The sequence below is a fragment of the Nematolebias whitei genome, chromosome 6 (genome assembly GCF_014905685.2).
Source record: "Nematolebias whitei isolate Nwh7 chromosome 6, NemWhi1, whole genome shotgun sequence".
NCBI classification, from domain to species: Eukaryota; Metazoa; Chordata; class Actinopteri; order Cyprinodontiformes; family Rivulidae; genus Nematolebias; species Nematolebias whitei.
The window spans coordinates 27,674,881-27,694,468 of record NC_056503.1 but is presented as its reverse complement, the minus strand read 5'-3'; the positions used below and the strand labels follow the sequence as shown (position 1 = coordinate 27,694,468).

The window sequence follows — 19,588 nt, the reverse complement described above, 5'->3', positions numbered from 1 at the left end:
TGAACCTCATGGGGATCGGGGTTTACTTGAACCTCATGGGGATCGGGCTTTACTTGAACCTCATGGGGACCGAGATTTATTCGAACCTTATATGGACCGGGTTTTACTTGAACCTTATGGGAACTGGGCTTTACTTGAACCTCATGATGATCGGGTTTACTTGAACCATATGGGACCTGATCTTTACTTGGACCCTATGGGGACAGGGCTTTACTTGAACCTCATGGGGATCGGGTTTACGTGAACCATATGGGGCCTGATCTTCACTTGGACCCTATGGAGACCGGGCTTTACTTGAACCTCATTGGAACCGAGCTTTGGTCCCTCCAAGAGCAGCTAGTCCTCACCATGTAGTATGTGTTCAAAAATGGTCCTCACAAAGTGACATAAACAAGCACACATATGCATGCATACACCCCCCCCACACACACACACACACACTGGTTTGTATTTCTACCCTTATTAATAAATTGTATTACCTTACATTTATGTCTACAACCTAATCCTAATCCCAACTATTACCAGTACATCCCTAATTAACCTGATCTGAGTTCACACTTAAACCTTTTCCTAACCCAAACAGGACGTTCCACATATTAAGACCAGGCTCTGGTCCCTGGTCCTGACAGGGTAGATGTACCAAACAATGTTTTAGAAGTTAACTATACATACACTCAGACAAACACACATTGATGCTAACTTTATAGGTTCATGTAAGGGATGCTAATTTCAGTATTCAACATTGCAGAAGGACAAACGAGTTTCCTAATTCTTATTTCTATAAATTCATACTTAATGCTAACCTGCATGAGAGCATTCATGTTTTTGTTCAGAAACACAACTTCTTCTTGTGTTCCTGAGAGAGAAGGAGCAGATGGACTGCTTTGGCTTTAACCAACTGCTCAAATATATTTATAAACCTTTCAATAAAGTACACAATGTAATATCTCACAGCTTGTCTGACAATGTCCTCATGTTGAAACATCCAGACGCTGCTGTTGAGTGTTGACCAGGGGCACCACCAGGGAAAGGTCTAAGGGGGGGCAATGGCCACCCCTAAAAACTTGGTTCCCTCCCACCACTGGCCCTCCTTGGCCAGACAATTTATCCTCTTGAGACCCAAGCTTTTGCTTGGTTTGCAGTTTTATTTCCCCATGTTATTTAGGATTAGTGGACTCTCATAAATACAAAAAACAAACTTTGTTTTTGAACAAGTAAGAGTTAACAATATCAATATTTTTCATTTAAAATAAAGAATACAAATTTACTCTAGTTTTCCTGAATAGCCAACCATTTTAAAACCATTGTGTTCAACTTTAGCATGTAGGATCTCAGGAGGAGTGCTTAATATTCTTTTATAAATATACATTTTGGAGAGGACAAGCTGAGTTGAGTATTAACAGTGCTATTCTCAAAAAGTAACATTACCTTTATTGTATTTATTTATTTTAAAATGTTATTATTTTTAAAATGCTATTTTAAACAAAGCATTTTATTTATTTATTATGAACTTTGTTTATAATAAATAAAATAGATCTCTGTAAATCAGAAGGTGATTCCCTAACTCCTGTATTGCGGCACAGTATTTGTCAAATAAATTATATTTAACAATTAAAAACACATTTTCAGAAATTCTGTTCAGGGTTTTAGTTTTAAAGTGCCACCCCAAAATTTCAGGTGGTCTCCGTATGGCCACCCCATCAAAACATTGCTGGAGGCACCACAGGTGTTGACATTATAACTGATGAACAGTTGTCAGTACAAGTCTGTGGAAATCAAGTGATTAATTGAAGCAACATATCTGCAAGTATACACAGATAATATCAGCGAACTGGTTGCTAGCACATTTTAAATTAAGCTGTAAGTTTGTATACAGAAAAAATGATTAACTAGAATTGCCAACTCAGTTCAAACCTTTAATACCTCTTATAAAAAAAAATTAAGCACAGTAAAGAGATAACACAAAACTGTGTTTATAAAATAAAATTAAAAAAAAGTTAATATTACCTTATTGGAGCTTAACAAATAGCTTTTATATTTGAGAAAAGTAGATTGTTTAGGCCTCTTAACCTTAACTTTTGTTTTATTTTTTATGTTCAGTCAATAACGATACTGCTGAGGTACTTGCTGCATAAAACAGATATAATTTTGAGTGTGCTAACATAGTTCAAGTTCAAGTATCTTTATTATCCCCGAGGGGCAATTAGTTTCACAGTCAGTAGGTATAAAACACCCATGCTACATAAGACATTAAAAAAACAATACGGAAGTCATCTGTTCATTGAGAAACCTGATCACCACAGGGATGAATGAGTTTTTCAGTCTGTTTGTCTGCAGCTTTCTCACATTTTTTTCTCCTGTGATAAAAAATTAAGAGTGTTATGATTACATTTAACAAATTTTATTTTTGCTCAAGCAAAAAATATAATTTGCTCAATATTTGAAATAAAACAGAACAAAATTTGAAGTAATAAACAGTTGTTTTAAGTCCAAGGTTCAAGGTTGAAGTATCTTTATTGTCATTCACATCACATGTGGTCCTTGAGGTGGGACAAAATTGTGGACTCAAGGTCCACACCTGTATAAAGTATAAAAAGAAACAGTATATAAGGATTTATGATATATGCTAAACAATAATAATGTAACATAATACAGTGTATTAAGCAGTAGCCTGAACATGAGTGTTGTGAGCAGATGTGTATGAATACAACAAATATGGGTGAGAAATCAGCAGCACAAAGTGTCAAATCTCCAATTTGAGTGGTATTACAGTGATTTCAAGGAGTCCAAGGCCCATTGTTAAAACATTTTAAAAAACACTGTCCCTCCTGTCTTCAGAACCTAATATTTTTCACATACTGATGTAGTTTTAGCTATAAACTAGCTAACTTGCTAGCTTACAACTTTGAGAGCATTCTAATACTGCATTTAATATTTGTCAAACTTAACTTTGCCATATGAATTCAGACATAACGCTTTAAACTCAAAACATGAACCAGTGCTTTATCTATTTTTGATTGTCTTTGAATTTTTAGCTACCTCAGCCACTATCTAGGTAGCTGGTTACCTGCTAGAAGGGAAGGGGGAGGGGGGTGTCTGAGATCGTCATCATTGTATGTTCCCATACAATGGTGAAATTAGTTCTCTGCATAAATCACACCTGAGATACACTCAGGTGGGGCAGCGGGAAGCAATCTAAAAGCCTGGGAAGCAATTGGGGATTGGGTGTCTTGCTCAGAGACACCATGACCTGTGGGAGTGGTTGGGAATTGAACCATGACTTTCTGGGCCCAAGTCGGCTGCCCTACCTCTACCCCATCTCTGCCCTAAAAAGTAACCCAGCTAGGTGCTTGTCACGAGGAGATAATTTTTTCAGATTGTTTTAGTTGAATATATAATAAAATTCCAAAGATATAACATGATTTTACGCATAAAATAGCATTTTAGCACTGATAAGGTGATTCAAAGAACTTTTTGCTGAACAATTATACAGATGATCAACAAAAGGAAAATGCATTGCTCAGGTCATGTTTTAGATATTTGATTGTATTTTTAAAATATTCTTAATTATGTGACTTTTAGACATAGTTCTGCTCTAGACAATGTTTTATAGGCTTGACAGCTCTTCTTTTGTCCTCCACTCTATTCATTTTTATTCACACATTGCTAACACAAAAAAGAAGGAAAAAGCATCTGGAGTGTAATGTAAAACTTCAAAATACCTTTTAATAGTCATCTAAACTATTAATTAGGATCACTTTAAAGGATAACAAAAGTATGACTGTTTAGACGTGAAATAAAAAAGAAATAAAGGACGATTTAGTTAGTTTAGTTAGTCTCCACATGATATATATAGCCTGTCGACTGAATCTCTAACATCTGTGCAGAAATAAATTAGCCAATAAAACACATGGAGTTTTCAGATGCAGTGACATTTATCTCCAAACTAGTTACTTTACTTTGTTTTATTTTAACATAGGAGATCTTTCTCTCTAAAATCCAGTAAGGATGACAAGAAAGATCTAGAAAGAACGGTTGTTAATTGCCTCATGCCAACGTCTTAACTGAACACATAATTTCTGTTCTAAAATAGCTCAATTATATAAAGATCTGTTGGAACAGGAATCATGTGACAGCCGTCTTTGTGCTCTCACTCTTAGTACGTCGAGGACGGATAGATGCAGTTTGAAATCAGATGACACCTGCTGAGGATTCGATGGGGCTTCGAAAGTTTACTGCAGAGACGATATGTGATCAGTTCTATGCTGCTCAGTGTTTGGTGAAAATTACTTCATTGATAAAATAAAAGTGGATAGTACATCCAAAAAAATAAAGCAAAAGATCAACAATTGTTACAAAAGCCAATGACAGACTAATAGGCTAATGTTCCTGATTTCTAGATAAGCTCCAAAGTCCAGACCAATAAGCATTAATGAAACCTTATGACTAAAATAAATGGCACCGTTTACCTATAAGTGTTTGCTAGTGAACATAACTGCTCTAATTTTTGACAATAAAGCTTAACGTGTACTGTTGAGATTAACTTAATTACTTGTCATGTCTTGAAATAAAATGCTCAAGTTTTCACACAAGAATAAACACATTAAACAAACTGGACTTAAAAGTAACTAGACATGGTGACGTCACAGTCATTGAGGTGAAAGTCACAAATACCCTGAGACATAGGAAATATAAAGTAAATATGATAAATGGCATTGTCTTGGCCGCTTAAACCGTGGTTTAAAAAAAGTCAGAGAGTAACTAGCTTGAAAATTCAACTGTCAAGCAGCTGCAGTATTAGTTTTTTTTTAATTTATTGCTGAGAATGCAGGTCAGCGAGGACAATGGTGAATACAAAAAATACATATTTATTCATCCACTCGTCTTGTAAAAACTTATGTTTTTAGATCTGCCTTTTTTCTTCTTTGCACTTCTACAAAACTTCATTGCGTTGCCTTTTTTCCTGCTTCCTCAGTTTCTCATGATCACACAGACGGAGGACGAAGCTGCAACCTGCTTCATTTCCATGATGGGTACAAAGCTGCCCGAGGCAGGCAACAAAAGAATGAGTATGGCATAGTACAGTGGTTCTCAACAGTGGCTCTTTAACAGCTCAGGCCAGGACTTAAGACACCTTCTGAGTGCCTCAGTGGGATTTCGGAATGGACCGAGGCGGCAAGTAGATTGAAGCTAGCCCACCTCTGGAGCTCCATTGTGCTGCAGAGCAAGGTAGTACCAGAGGCGAACAGTCGACACATGAGCAGGTGCTGCAGCTTAATGATATAATAAAGTGAAATGTGGTCTGTGAATCAAGCAGGTTGCAGGAATAAACAACAACCAAATTCAGGGAATATCTATGATGATGCACAGTAACTTTGTATTTAGTTTTAAAAAATTAACTTACCACCAAAAGAATTGTGAAAACGAGTTAATGCTTCAAGGTTTGAAACTGGTACGAGGTAAACGTCCGTCACACATTTATTGCGTTGCGCTCAGCATCGGCTCAGCTGAGTTCTGCTCCACACCTCTTTTGGGTCCGCGATGCTCACTTCATTTCAGAAAACTCACGTGTATGCAGGACGAGGCAGACTCCATCTGTGTTTTATAAATGGCCAAAGGAAACATAAAGACAAAGCAGTTCTGTGTGGCCATTTCACAGAACTGCTTTGTGAAAGAAACTCTAATTATAGGAAAATGTCACCTTGTCATAATTGTTAAATTAAAAGAACGTGTAATTTGAATCAGTCAAGGACCTGCAATCGTCTGAAAACGGGGTTGTGACCCACCAGTGGAGAATCACTGATCGATACAGTTTGGCACGCCAAGAATAAGCTGTGATTCTCAAGAAGTGGCCATGCAGAACACACCAGTACAGATTGCTGGTCACAAACCGTCAGGATTCAGGGACATTTCCTCTCAGTTTTGAGTTGTCAATGAGATACTACCTACACAATGCAATATTTTATGTAGGCTGGGTCCAAATTCTGTCATCCAGTGAGGATGAGAACTACTGTTAGAGGCACATAAAATGTGAGAAGAAAATCCCTGACATGACTGTGCTTAAACAGAGAAAATATGGAACAAATCCACAAAGAAACCATAATCTACACTCGTTCCCATTACCCCTCCACATAAAGTGCTCCACTCCACTTCCTTCAACACCGTCACCCAGCCATGCTCCTGATGATTCTAGCTCAACCTTTTCTTTTCCCTTTCCCCTTTCCACCTTCACCACAACAAAATGTATCTGAAGCACACCAAAGAAGATTCATTATAGCATGCAAATGAAATGTTCCACAGCTGTAGTTTACCTACTCGTAAATGCCCCGACGTTCACTTTATTTCATCTTATTAAATGTAATGATGCAAAACAACACCTTCTTGCCCATGTGTTGGAAGCATGGCAACAAGGTGGTCGGATTTGATTAGAGTCCCATAAATCCAAGCACACGCCCCTTTATTTTCACTCACTATAAAGTCAGAGAGGTCTTGTGACGAAATGCCAGCTGGAGCAGCTCTTAGAAGAAATAAAATTAGCTGCACTCCTTGAGTCATGCAGCGCTCCTGAGTTTAGAAACACAGACTTGGTCTAACACCAAAGTGGCAGCGACACAGAGCAGGTGAACCGCCACTTATAGCTCGTTAATCCTGAAGATTACCCCCTGGAATTTCCAGACATCCATCCCCAGGGATTGACTTCACATGCCCTCGTCTTTCCATCTGACTTTGTGGTCTCTGATCAGTGCTGAGGCTGAGAGTAAAACTCATCTCAGAACACGAGGGAGAACAATGCAAATGTGTCATAACTCATATTCACGTTGGAACCATCTGTAGCCGAGGGCGTCCGGCAGCACAGCCGTGACAGGCTGATGTTCACACCATGATGCACAGTACACCTGTGTATGGCAGGCTGTTTCATGTCTCTCAGCAAACAGCACCTGTGGGCAAACTGGCAAATGCTGAGGTTCATGGAGGGGTTGCATTCTGAGCAACTGAATGCATATGAGACGTTTCTCTTATCTTTCTCCAAATGGTGTTACAGAGGAGAATAAAACAAGGGTTTTCTGTAGGAATGGCTTGACAGTGGCAGAAAATAGACACATAAACCAACAGTAGCACTTAATTCTAACTTTATATTTTATAGAAGTATTTTAAAGGACCAAATGCATTTTTAGCAACTTAAAAATTAAATGTTTGTCAAATTGCACCCATCATTGTTGGAAAAGATTATACAGTGTATACTATTCTTGATGTCTGAGGTGAATTTGCAAAGATTTTATAACCAGAAGTCCCCAAAAAGTAAGTGGTTGTTTATAAATTGATGCCTATTTAATATTCTTACAGGGATTGTTCAGCTCTTATGAGAAGGGATTCTGTGGAATGGTTACAAATAATTAATATCTTACCTGTTAAACAACCTAATTTTGGAGAAATAAAGTTTAATTCTGATAGAACTGATGAGGTAATGGCTAGTCTAAGTGAAACAACTCCAGTCTCAGAGGTTTTATAGCATTGTAATTGCTAACAGCAGCAGGTAGCTGTAGCACTTTAGATACAGCCGGGGAAACTTCCTACAGGAAGGTCATAAAAATGCTAATGGAATAATCATGTAACGTGAAATTGTCATCGGCAGGGCGGTTTATAAAATAGTGTTTGAACAAACAGCAATGATTTTTTTTTAGATTGGAATTATTTAAGCACAGTCAGAATTATATTCACAACACTTAAACAGATCAATATTCTGTTATTCCAGTCATGACCCACACATATGGCAGTATTGGTCAGCACAGTTTTATTTTTAAGACTTACTAGATAAATTTAAAAAAATATATAAAAAAGGTAAATGGTAATTGTAAGTGGGGCATCATGGTGGCACAGTTGGTAGAGTTGCCGCCTTGCAGCGAGCCGGTTGCCCCGGTTTAAAGCTCGTCTTGGGTCTTTCTGGGTGGAGTTTGCATGTTCTCTCCGTGCATGCGTGGGTTTTCTCCAGGTACTCCGGTTTCCTCCCACAGACCAAAAACATGCATGTTAGGCTGATTGGTAACTCTAAATTGTCTCTAGGTGTGAGTGAGAGAGTGAATGGTTGTTTGTCTCATTTGTCTCTATGTGTCCCTGTGATGGACTGGAGACCTGTCCAGGGTGTCCCCCACCTCTCACACAGTGATGGCTGAACATGGGCACCAGTGAGCCTCGTGACTCGAAAAAAGAAGAAGCGGGTAAAAGATAATGGAGCGATGGAGTTCTGTGTTGTTGTTTTTTTGTGTGTGTGCTCAGCTTTCTTCAGTTGTCTCCTGTGTTTCCTGCCATTCTCAGTCTTTTTCTTTTAGTCTGTATTTTTCCATAGTCAGCCTTCTCTCCTCGGTTCTGTTCCATCCACTTCCACCTGTTCTCTGTTGTTAGCAAGTCAAATGTCTCCCATCTTATTGTCCACAGTCTATTTAGTCTTCCAGTCTTCACCTCATCAGCAGTTGTGCTTCGTGCCATGTCTGGTTCTCCTCCATGTTTCCTCGAGTTATTATTATTTCTGTTTATGTAACTGCTGTGTCAGCCTTTTAGTTTAGTTTCTTTAAACAAATGTTTTGCGTTTTAAACGTCTCATGTCAGTCTGCATGGGTTCAATCTATTCCATACTGATGGAATTAAAACTCTGATTCTCTGAAAGATGACTGCTTTAACCACTGAGCCACAACCGCCCCTAGAAAATCTATGAAAAGACAAAAATGTAATTGTTCAGACTTATTTACTTACTCTCACTTAGAGAAACTGGTCCAGATGACACAATTGAACCTTGTTTGTTGTTATCTACCTGGATGATGGAGCTTACAAACCTATTTTGAAGACAAAGTCCAAATATTTCATGTTGCCATAAAGGGCAGACAATTCTATAATTGCCTGAGTCTGTTAATTTGGATATTTGTTAGCAAAGTATTTCATGAACAATTAGACAGATTTTAACAATACCCCCCCACCCCACCAAAAAAATAAATAAAATAAAATAAATCACAGAATGTACGTCGACAAATTTTTAACTTTTAGAGCTGACTTGAATAAATAAGGCCCCGACTGCTAAATCACCTTAGAAAACTCAAAAATGCCTACAAGTCAGTCAGTTTTACTAAAACTGAGCCTGAATTTGTTTTATCGGTATTGAAATCCATCCCCACCACGTACTCTGAGCGCTAACAAGGAGGTGGGCGATGTTCGTTCCTTCAAGAAGTCTGTTCACAAGCTTGCACACGGATCAGACTGCTTCAACACGACCTTCAGCTTAATAACACACATGTGTCCAAGTCACATTTATTAACAGCCACTGAGATATTTTATAAAAAATATAAAGTAAATCCAGTCACATTTCATGGTGCCAGTGACTGATGCAAATGGAGCAAACCATCTTTTTTTTCTTCACAACAGAAGTCTGAAAGAAAAACCTGTTGAGAGCAATGCCTGTGAGATTAAAAGAATCGTCACGGATCGATTTTAATCAAAGCTGTTTTCACTGTGTTGGCAGAGCAGAGATCTGATCTTATGCTGATAAAGTGCCGCTCGGTGCTCTCGACTTATTGAAGCCAAATAATTGATCACCCACCATAAAGAGGTTTGATGAAATCACCTGAATGAGGTGAAACAGTGATCCTCTGCCACCTCTGCCTCCTTTCTTGTTTTGTAGTTTTTGTCTGTATTTAATCTTGTAAAGGACTTTGGCATCAGTACAGTGAAAGCTTTTCAGATTTATGTGCTCACTTTGTAAAATAACATCAGAGCGGGCAGACTAATTGGGAACAAAAACAAAAATTAAAGGCGTTTGTAACTCACAGCCTTTTAAAGCAAAGAGGTTTTAGATTATCCTGTAAGAAAATGCCCAAAACACTCAGCGACTCAAAGTTACAAAGAGAATGAAACATAAATCATTTTTATTTATTATTTTTATTTTGTGCCCTTGAAGGCATCAGCATGCCTTTAAACAAAATGCTTTTTAGATATTTAAGGAGCGTCGCAGACTCGCGCCTTCCAAACCTGTTATAAAGGTTTGAGAGGGACTTTCTGGATAGCTTTGCTATTTTTAAAACAAACAAAAATATTGTATGAAGAAATTAATATTGCTTTATATTTTAGATTAAGATCTTCTCATGATCATAAGTGGGTTCACCGTTTGGTCAAACCCTTGTTAATGATGTTACCATGCAACATTATGAAATCTCACAAGATGTGCTAAAGATCAAAGTATATGTCATGGCTGACTTGCAGCTACAATCACACCAAATTTAATTCAATACCTGCAGAAATTAACTGAGTTATATAAATATTTGCCTGAAAATGTACACTCAAGAAGCAGAAGCCAGGAAACTAAACAGGGTATTCTCCATTGCACTGTCCTTGGTGTACCGTATTTTTTGTTGTATAATTCACGTTTATTTTGCATAATTTTCATGCCCTGCGACTTTTAGTCCAAGGCAACGTATTTATATATTTTTTTTCCCCATATTTATAAACCAATTTTTGGCAGAGATATGACCATTTTCATTCATTCTGATTGAAATATTGAACACTACCATTTTCAGCCACTAGATGGCAGCAGAGTAGAATAGCATGCTGTTGTATCATGTAACAGGTAAAAGTGGCTATTAATGACGCAACCGTCATCTGCCTGGAGCAACTGAATCGGCTTCATTTCGTTGCGCCGCCCTGGTGAAATGGAGCTGATTTGACGGTCAAAGTGCATTTATTAAGTAAAAGTTCAACTGAAACACACCTTCGCTATAAAGTTGAGCAACCAAATAATTGTTGTTAGGTGGTGATCTTATTAAATTTTGAAGACATGAACAGAGTCGCCCTCTGTGCATTCATGTTTTTGTGTATCGGCTTTTGAAAATGCAATTGATTTGACCGTCAAAGTGCATTTATTAAGGAAAAGTTAGACTGAGACACACCTTTACTATAACGTCGAGCTAACAAATAAATGTTTTTAAGTGTTAATCTTGTTAAACTCTTGTTAAAGTCCTCCTGTGCATGCTCCCACGGCCGCCATTTGGCAACCCATCGATTTTTGGCACAACACTGGCCCACATTTCTGGATTGTCAACAGTGACACCTAACAAATGCGAAGCATAAGTGGTGACATATTGACATATGCAGCAAAGCAATGTATTTATTTATTTTTCCACTTTATTAGACATATTTGGACTCATGCGACTTATACCATACCATACCATTTTATTTATAGAGAACTTAAAACAGCGACAAGGCCAACCAAAGTGCTTATGCAACTTATAGGGCAGTGCGACATGTACGGCGGAAAATACGGTACTTTCAGTTGCAGGGAAATACAGATCCACCCAGAGCACATGGGAGAAGGAGGGATTGGGCAATGGTGATGCCTCATGAACTACATGAAGGCAACATTGCAGACGTTTAGGACAGTTACAAATACCTTGGAATTATACAAACAAATTGTCTGTTCTGTAGTGAGATGAATTAAACTTTCTAAATTTCTGTTTGAAAACCATGCATGTATTAAAGAGGAGAGGGACTCTATCCTGTTTTCAGCACAACGTTCAGAAGCCTGCCTCTCTGATGGTATGGGGTGCCTATGACGAGGACAGCTCACACATCTGGAAAGGTTCCGTCAATGCAGAAATATGTGTACAGGTTGTCCGCTCCCATCCAGATGACATCTTTTTCAGGAAAAGCCTTGTATATTTCATCAAGCCAATGTTAAACCACGTATTGCAGCCATTAGAACAACATGGCTTTGTGCTAACCCATCATGACTGCAGTCCAGACTTCTTACCAGTTAAAACATTGGAAGTATCATGAAACTAAAAAGTTGGTAAAACATCCAGGACTGATGAACAGCTAGAATCCTACATCAAACAGGAAATGGAACAACATTGACCCTGAGAACTTACAGCAGCTGCAGCTCCTCGGGTCCAAGATGTTTACAGACTATTGTTAAAAGAACATAACCCTGTTCTAACGTTTCTGAGGAAATCTGTTTTCACCAAATTCAAAATATCAATATTTTTAAACCTAAACAGTACAGTTTTTCATTTTAAACATTTGATGCGTTTGCTACGTTCCATTGTAAGAAAACTGTGTTTTGTTGATTAATTAATTAATTCAATCTTTACTTATACAGGTTAGTCTCACTGAGCCACGAGAACTCGTTTACAAGAGAGACCTGTAACCTTGTTGTAACCTTGTGACCTTGTTGATTAATGAGTTATTAGAGGTACAAATTAGTGCAGTCTGTTTTTTTTTTTTTTTTTTTTACATTTTACACAGTATCCCAACTTTTTAGGTATTAGGGCTGTATTTATACAGTAATTACTGCAAAGGAGAGGTGACTGGAAAGTGGAGGCAGGTGAGCTAATTGACAGAAATCTAGAGGATGTGACCTGAGTAATAAAAATAAAGGCCTAGCACTCCTCAAAGGATACTCAAAACAACCTGCACCGTCGTCATGTTTTTCAACACAAGCTTGACTTCTGTCTGAATGTTGACACGTTCAGTGTGGCGTCTCCTGCCCCTTTGGGCCGCTGGAGTTTGTGTGAAGTGTGTCGTTTATATTCATGGAGGCATTATTCTGCTTTCTTTTGCTGCTGCGTTCAAGTGCACTTACATGGAAATCTACCGTTACATGTAGAGGGCAGGGAAAACAGGAAAAAACCAACAAGTAAACAAGTATTACCAACAAAATTAACCCACAAATGCTCTAAAACGGGGGAAACAGTAATATCAGCTATAGTGGAACGTTTTTAAGAAAAATACTTTGATTTTTCAAAAAATATGATCACAATATGTAACCCCAGTTTGTGTAAGATTACACAGTTGTTAGCTGTGGGGATGCATTACTTAATTCACATTGGTTCCTGATATATTTTGCTAATAGACAGAGAAAGGAACACACACGAACATAGATATAGTTACCTTCCTTTTGTGGCACTGTTGAGCTTTCTATCCCCTGGATTACCTGCTCTAAGTGAGAATTTGGAACCAAGCATGATTTAATGAATCCAAGCTGCTTCATAAATGTGGCGTTTACGTTCCAGAAGCAAAAAATGGAAAAGCCATTAATTTTTGTCGCAGCTCTTTCTCTTCTATCAGCGTCTGAACTGACTGACACTTTCACCTCTGTGGAAAACAGGCTGACTTCATGTTGTACAGAACAGCTGAAAGCTAACCTGGAGCTCCATGTTGTGGTTCTGGTTTTGTACCGTGACGTTGTGATTTTCAGCTTTTTGAAAATTACTTGTGATTTAACCAATAGTTGAAGGTAGATTACAAAGATAATCTTCATTAGTGAAGATATCCAGTAAATGAAGAAGGGAGACTAGCTCTACATTTCTTAAAGCTTCAACTAATATCTTATTGCAATGGCGGAGTAATAATGTTTTTGAGTGTGTGTGTACATTTGTCTGCACAAAAATGTCTAAAGCTCAGCAAATGTTACACATATAAAGCTAAAACTTGGTGTTGTAGTAGCTGACAATCATTCACAGCACATATTCTAAGTGCTAACAGATCATGTGAGATTGTGTAGTAAAGTACAGGACATTTTCAAGGTTTGACTAAATGGGCTATGGCTTCAGTATTTCTAAACATCAGATAATCTCAGTTTATATTGCTGTCATCACATATGACGGGTGATATGCATTCCTTCAAGGAATGTTAGGTCTTTATTTGGAGTCACTAATTAGCCACGAGTACCAGTTCATTACAAAACGTGTTACAGCCATTTTGACGTAATCCAGATTACATGAGAGCAGAGATTAATGCGCCATCATGAGGGAATTATTGCACTGATGCAAACTCTGGAGATTTTCTTCTAAAGAGTTTAGTGAATTAAAAAAAGAAGAAACTGTTAGAACAAACATATTTTTATTTTTGCTGTCTTCTTCTGATTTTAAACTTTATTGCTCAAAACTTCACAAATGGATGAAAATGATCAGACATGGGTTTTATTTAACTTGGAGAGATAGTTTGCTAACATATAAGATAATCATTGTTATGCTGATGATACACAGTTAAAATTGTCCATGAAACCCAATGAGTGACTTAAGTTATAAGCTTCTCTTAAAGACATAAAAATCTGGATGATCCTTAATTTTCTATTTTTAAACTAAGCAAGATAGAGGTTGTGGTTTTTGGACCTGAGCATTTTAGGAATAAACTTTACAGCCTTTCACTTCCTCTGGATGGCATTAATCTGGCCTCCAGTTCTAATATTAAAAACCTTGGTGTTATTTTTGAACAGGATGTCTTTTGACCCATCACTTTAAAAAAGTTACCAGGACCGTTTCCCTCCACCATGATGCAGAAAAACTGGTTCGTGCTTTTATCACATTTAGGTTGGACTATTGCAATGGTTTATTATCTGGGTGTACAAAAACTTCCTTAAAACGTCTTCAGTTGATCCAAAATGCAGCTGCCAGAGTCTTAATGAGAGTTAGTAGGAGAGATCATATTTCTCCAGTTTTAGCTTCTCTCCACTGGCTCCCTGTCAAATCCAGAATTGACTTCAAAATCTTACTTCTAACCAACAAAGCTCTCAACCTCCATCATATATTACATATGTTATTGTTCCATACTTTCCTAACAGAGCACTTTACTCTCAGACTAAATGTTTACTTGTGGTTCCTAGGGCTTCCCAAAGTAGAACGGGAGGAAGATCTTTCAGTTATCAGGCTTCTCTCTTGTGGAACCACCCTCCAGTTTCTGTCCATGAGACTGACACATTGTCCAGTTTTAAAACTGGGCTTAAGTCTTTCCTTTTTGATAAATCCTATAATTAGGGTCGGCTTGGGTTTCCTGAGCTGACCTTTAGTTATGCTGCTATAGGTTTAGATTGCTGGAGGATAAATTGACCACATGCTCTGCTCTTGTCTTTACTTGCTCTACTCAACCTGTTTGAATTTGTAATTATTTCTATCCTTAACGAGCTTACCCCCCCCCCCCAACAGAAAGTACACCTGGACCTGTCATTCTTTGTTTGTTTGTTTCGCCGGTTGAAACAGATGGCCACTCGTCCTGAGTCTGGTTCTGCTGGAGGTTTCTTCCAGTTAAAAGGGAGTTTTTCCTTTCCACTGTTGCCTTTGTGCTTGCTCAGAATGAGAGACTGTGACAAAGTGAAGATTCAGCACAATCTGCTGGCTTCCTGATAGATAACTTTTACTAAGTGGCTTTTATAATGTATGTGAATTTTTCTGTACAGTGCTCTGAGACAACTTCTGTTGTGACTTGGTGCTATATAAATAAACTGAACTAAATTGAATTGGTTATTTCTATGCTAATATTTTGAGTTTTGCTTGCTCGTTCTGCTTCTTTTTTCCCCATTAAATGTTCAAAATCATAATTTAAAACTAAAATCAAATATAAATTATAAAATAAAATTAGAGTGTATTTTACTCTTTTTTTAATGAAATAGCTAACAATGTCTCATTCTGGTGGATTATGTTTCCATTGTGTAACTAGTTTAATTCTGATTTTTCAGTGAAAGCAGTTTTTAGGACAGCACTAAGTCCAAAACAAATTGGTTCCCCCAAAAATGAAAATGTATACTGCATACCATGAGACAAAACTGTTTACTTCTATACTGACAGCTTGAATTAATAAAGGTGTAAGTTACAGTTATTTCCAGATATCTCAGTTTTGAAAATGATAATGGGAAATACTTAAGTGTCAAAACACTTTACTTTATATGAGCAACATAGTAAAAGGGTAGCTCAACTTGTTTTTGGTGCAGCTGTCTTCAACAAGCCATAATTAGTTCATTGCATCCCAGGCCACCTGTTACCTCAGAGATGCTGGTGCTGAGCTGAAGTCAGTAAGAGTCAGACATTTTTCCCCCCAGGATGATCTGAGAGGAAATTCAGATCATATAGGACTGCGCAAAAAAACATTTTAAAGTGGTTTTGACCCATAGTTATTCATGTTTTCTGAAAGTATTTTCAGATGTTTGTGTTCCTAAACAACAACAACAACAACAAAAAAAGCCTTATGGCAATACAAGTATGATGAAAATAAACAAAAAGTGTCAGTCTTAAAATAACTATCTGCAGCAAATGAAGAATATCTGAAAATCTTTAATAAACAGAAAAATATCCAGCAATGATCATATATAAACAACCTATTATTTCATTATTTGCGATTTTTAGCTAATAACTCTATTATTGTAAATTTTTTACATGTATTTTTTAAAAATAAACATACCTAAAAATCGTGTTTTTGTCAGTTTACTGGCAAGTTATTGACTAGTTATTACTTTTAGCTTCTTTCTATGTCATGTTAATGGCTAGCTACCGGTACATATATCTTCAGCTATCCAGCTAGGGTTAATACCTAGCTATTTAGCTAGCTGTTTATAGCTAATATTAACCTACAGGTATGGACAGAAGACAAGTTACATTGGAATTTTCAATGACTTACAAAAATGGGAAACCACAGGTCATCATGCTTGGACATTACTTGTGGTGTCCCACAAGGGTCTGTTTTTGGGTCAAAACTGTTTATAATTTACATAAATTATATTTTTAAGGTGTCTAAATTTCTGAAGATGATTGTTTTTGTGGACTGGGGACAACCTGCAGCATTAGAAATGCTTATAGGGAAATTAGTAAATTAAAATATTGGGTCATTAAAAATAAGTTATATCTTTATTTAATTAAGACAAACTTAATGCTTTTTGGCAATTGGAAAACTAATATAGACATAAAGCTGGAAATAGATAATGTAAATATATGAATATCACTTCTTAGGTGTATTAATCCATTCAACCTTTATTTATACAGGTTATTTGCTGTCCGTTTAGCTAGTTATAACCTTAATTAGTTTCCTGGTAAAGTTAATTGTTAACTAGTTAACTAATTATACATTTACCGGTAGTTTCCACCTAAAGGTATTTGTTAAGGTAAATAGCTGGCTTGTTGGATTGTTATACGTTTAGCTAGTTAGGATTAAAAAACATTCACTGACTGGTACGTTCCTTTAGTTTAAGGGGCTTTGTTAATGCTTGGATGGTTCAGAGAACATTTGATTGAAGTTGCTTAGCAAATCTAAAAAATAGGCTATTTTCTTTGAAAATGCTCAGGCACTAGACTAAAATGACCCATAAAAGAAATACATGTTCAAGAAAAAAACTTTGAAAGATCTTTTAAAAACCTGGAGAACATTGATTAAGACCACTTTCAAAGAATTATGCAAGAAATGAGTCATGACCCAGGACTTTTGTACAACATTTAACTTAATATTTTGGTATACTATCTGTTATGTGGCTTTAAAAAAAAAAGCACACAGTATAGACTTAGTGGAACAATGCTGCGTCGCTCAGAAGTCTAAAGTGGATTTAAGGATAAACCTTAAATGCGGACTGGTTCAAAGTGGACAGTCTTATTTAAAGCTGTCTGTCGCTGTCCATGGTGGACTACAGCTCGAGCAGGCAAAAACAAAAAGAAAAAGAAACCAGTTTGATATGTTTCCCTCTCACTCCTCCATGTGTTACTCACGCTCGGTGATCTTCTGCAGCCCGAGCACGTCCTCAGGTGTAATGACGGTGTTCCTGCGCAGCTCCTCTTCGGTTTTCACCGGGATCCCCATGTCCGATGAGTTGCTGCCTTGCTGCACTTTCATGTCCAGCAGAAGCTGCTCGGAGCCACGAAGCGAAGCTGTTGATTTATTCCTCCTCCTCTTCCTCCTCCTTGGACCGATGCTCCTGGCGTCGCCGCAGAAACGAGCTTTGGTCGCGCGCTGCTGGAACAAACCTTCTCTAGATGGAGGAAAAATAAGAAGCAGCCTCTCTCCCTCCCTCTCTCTCTCTCTGTCAGCTCTCCCAAGCTGTTTTAATCCAAATCTGCTTTAAACCGAGCGTGGTGCCCCTTCATCTGCTGCAGGACTGAGCTTTTTACCCTGCAGGTCCTCACAGGACGGAGGCGAAGTTCATCTGGTTCATATCTTCTTCTTCTTTCAGCTGCTCCCTTCTTCAGCAAATTCAGTCACCAGATGCCCATCCTGATGCAACCACAGACCAAGCTACCACAGTCCTCTGTGTAGAGCAGAGAGCTGATATCTAGGGCCCCCGGAGGAGCAGATGATGGGGTTAAGAGTCCTTGAGCAAGGGTCCAGAATAGGGCGTGGAGGCAGGTGTTGTCGGCACCAGGATTTGAACCGACAATCTTCCGATCACAGGCCAACCTTCTCTAACCTCTGCGCCACCACTCCCAGTCTGGCTCACATCTAAAGAGGAGGGAGTGGTGGTGCAGAGGTTAGAGAAGGTGGGCCTGTGATTGGAAGATCGCCCGTTCAAGCCCCGGTACCGACAACATCAAAAATGTGGGTGGGGTAGGTGAAGCACCCACACCTGCCCCCACCCTCATTCGCCCCACTCTGGGCCCATGAGCAAGGCCCTTAACCCCTCCCCCATCTGCTCCCTAAACAGGTTTCTCTTGAAAACGAGTTCTCGTGGCTCAATGAGACTACCTGTATAAATAATAATAATAATAATGTCATCACAATGTCAGCACTGTATGTTTCCATACAATGGCGAAATTAGTCTCTGCATTTAACCCATCCACCACCAGGTGGTGCAGTGGGCAGCTATTGAAAGCGCCCGGGGGACATTTTGGGAATTAGATAAAGGGTAAATGAAAAAAAAAAAATATATATAAAAAATTATCATTATTGGCTGCGGGCGACAAGGATGGCACTTGTTGCCGAAAGAAGAAAGCACCTTGTTTGTGCTAAAACTCTATTTTATATTCCAGTATTTTTTAACATAATTAACTTTACCTAACAGTAAAACTATCACAGTCTACTAGAAAATTATTGACTAGCTAATAACTTTAGGTAGTTTTTAGCTAATATTAGATACAGCTTTAGCTACTTTCTGTAGGACTTCCAGCTTTTCTCCTGCAGTTTTTCCGACACCAGAGGGCGCCAACAAGATCACACCTGAGGACCATTCCACTGATGAGCTGCAGGAGCATATACGGCAGTAGATGACTTCAGTCCGATGCTGGTGCTGTATCTGCCAATCGGTAATTCTGTTGCTTTCTGTATTATTACTTGTGATTTGTGAAAACTAATCTCTATTCCTCATGTGTTGCAGCTCTGACTCCTGTGTCCTCCTGTGCCTTGGATCTCCCTGGTTTCTCCTAAAGCCTCCTCGTGATCTCTCCAGCCGTTCCTTGTCTTCCACCACTTGACCCTTTCTGAAACTTCCTTGCTCCTCACCGCTGGAACCTTTTGGGACTTCGTCTGTGATGACCTTACCTGTCACCACTAAGAGAAACGCTGAACTTCAAAGCATCCCTCAGGATCCAAGGTCTCCAACTAACTTTGTCCCTTGATGTTCAGGAGTTCTAGTCCCGGCCTGCCGATTTACTTCATACTGTTGAATTATTCACTTGCTGAAAATAAACACTGTTAAATCTGCCTCTGATGTTAGAGATGCTGCTCTTGGTCATTTACTATCTAGGTATTAATCTAAACATTACACTTTCCAGCTTAAGTCAACACCTAGCTCTTTAGCTAGATTTAAATTTAACTAGTGTCCAGGGAAGTTGATAGTTAGATACTTAGTTATACCTTTTGTTAC

At 38.2% G+C, this 19,588-nt stretch overlaps 1 protein-coding gene across 1 annotated transcript in view; it reads right to left on the bottom strand.

Annotated features, from left to right (window-relative positions):
- unc119a (unc-119 homolog a (C. elegans)) overlaps positions 1–17,847 on the bottom strand; it is a 22,906-nt gene extending 5,059 nt beyond the window's left edge. The window contains exon 1 of the mRNA XM_037677492.1: positions 17,502–17,847. Coding sequence (XP_037533420.1) covers positions 17,502–17,625 — 124 coding nt within the window. The 5' untranslated portion in view covers positions 17,626–17,847. The remainder of the gene's footprint in view (positions 1–17,501) is intronic.
- Between the last annotated feature and the right edge of the window lie 1,741 nt (positions 17,848–19,588).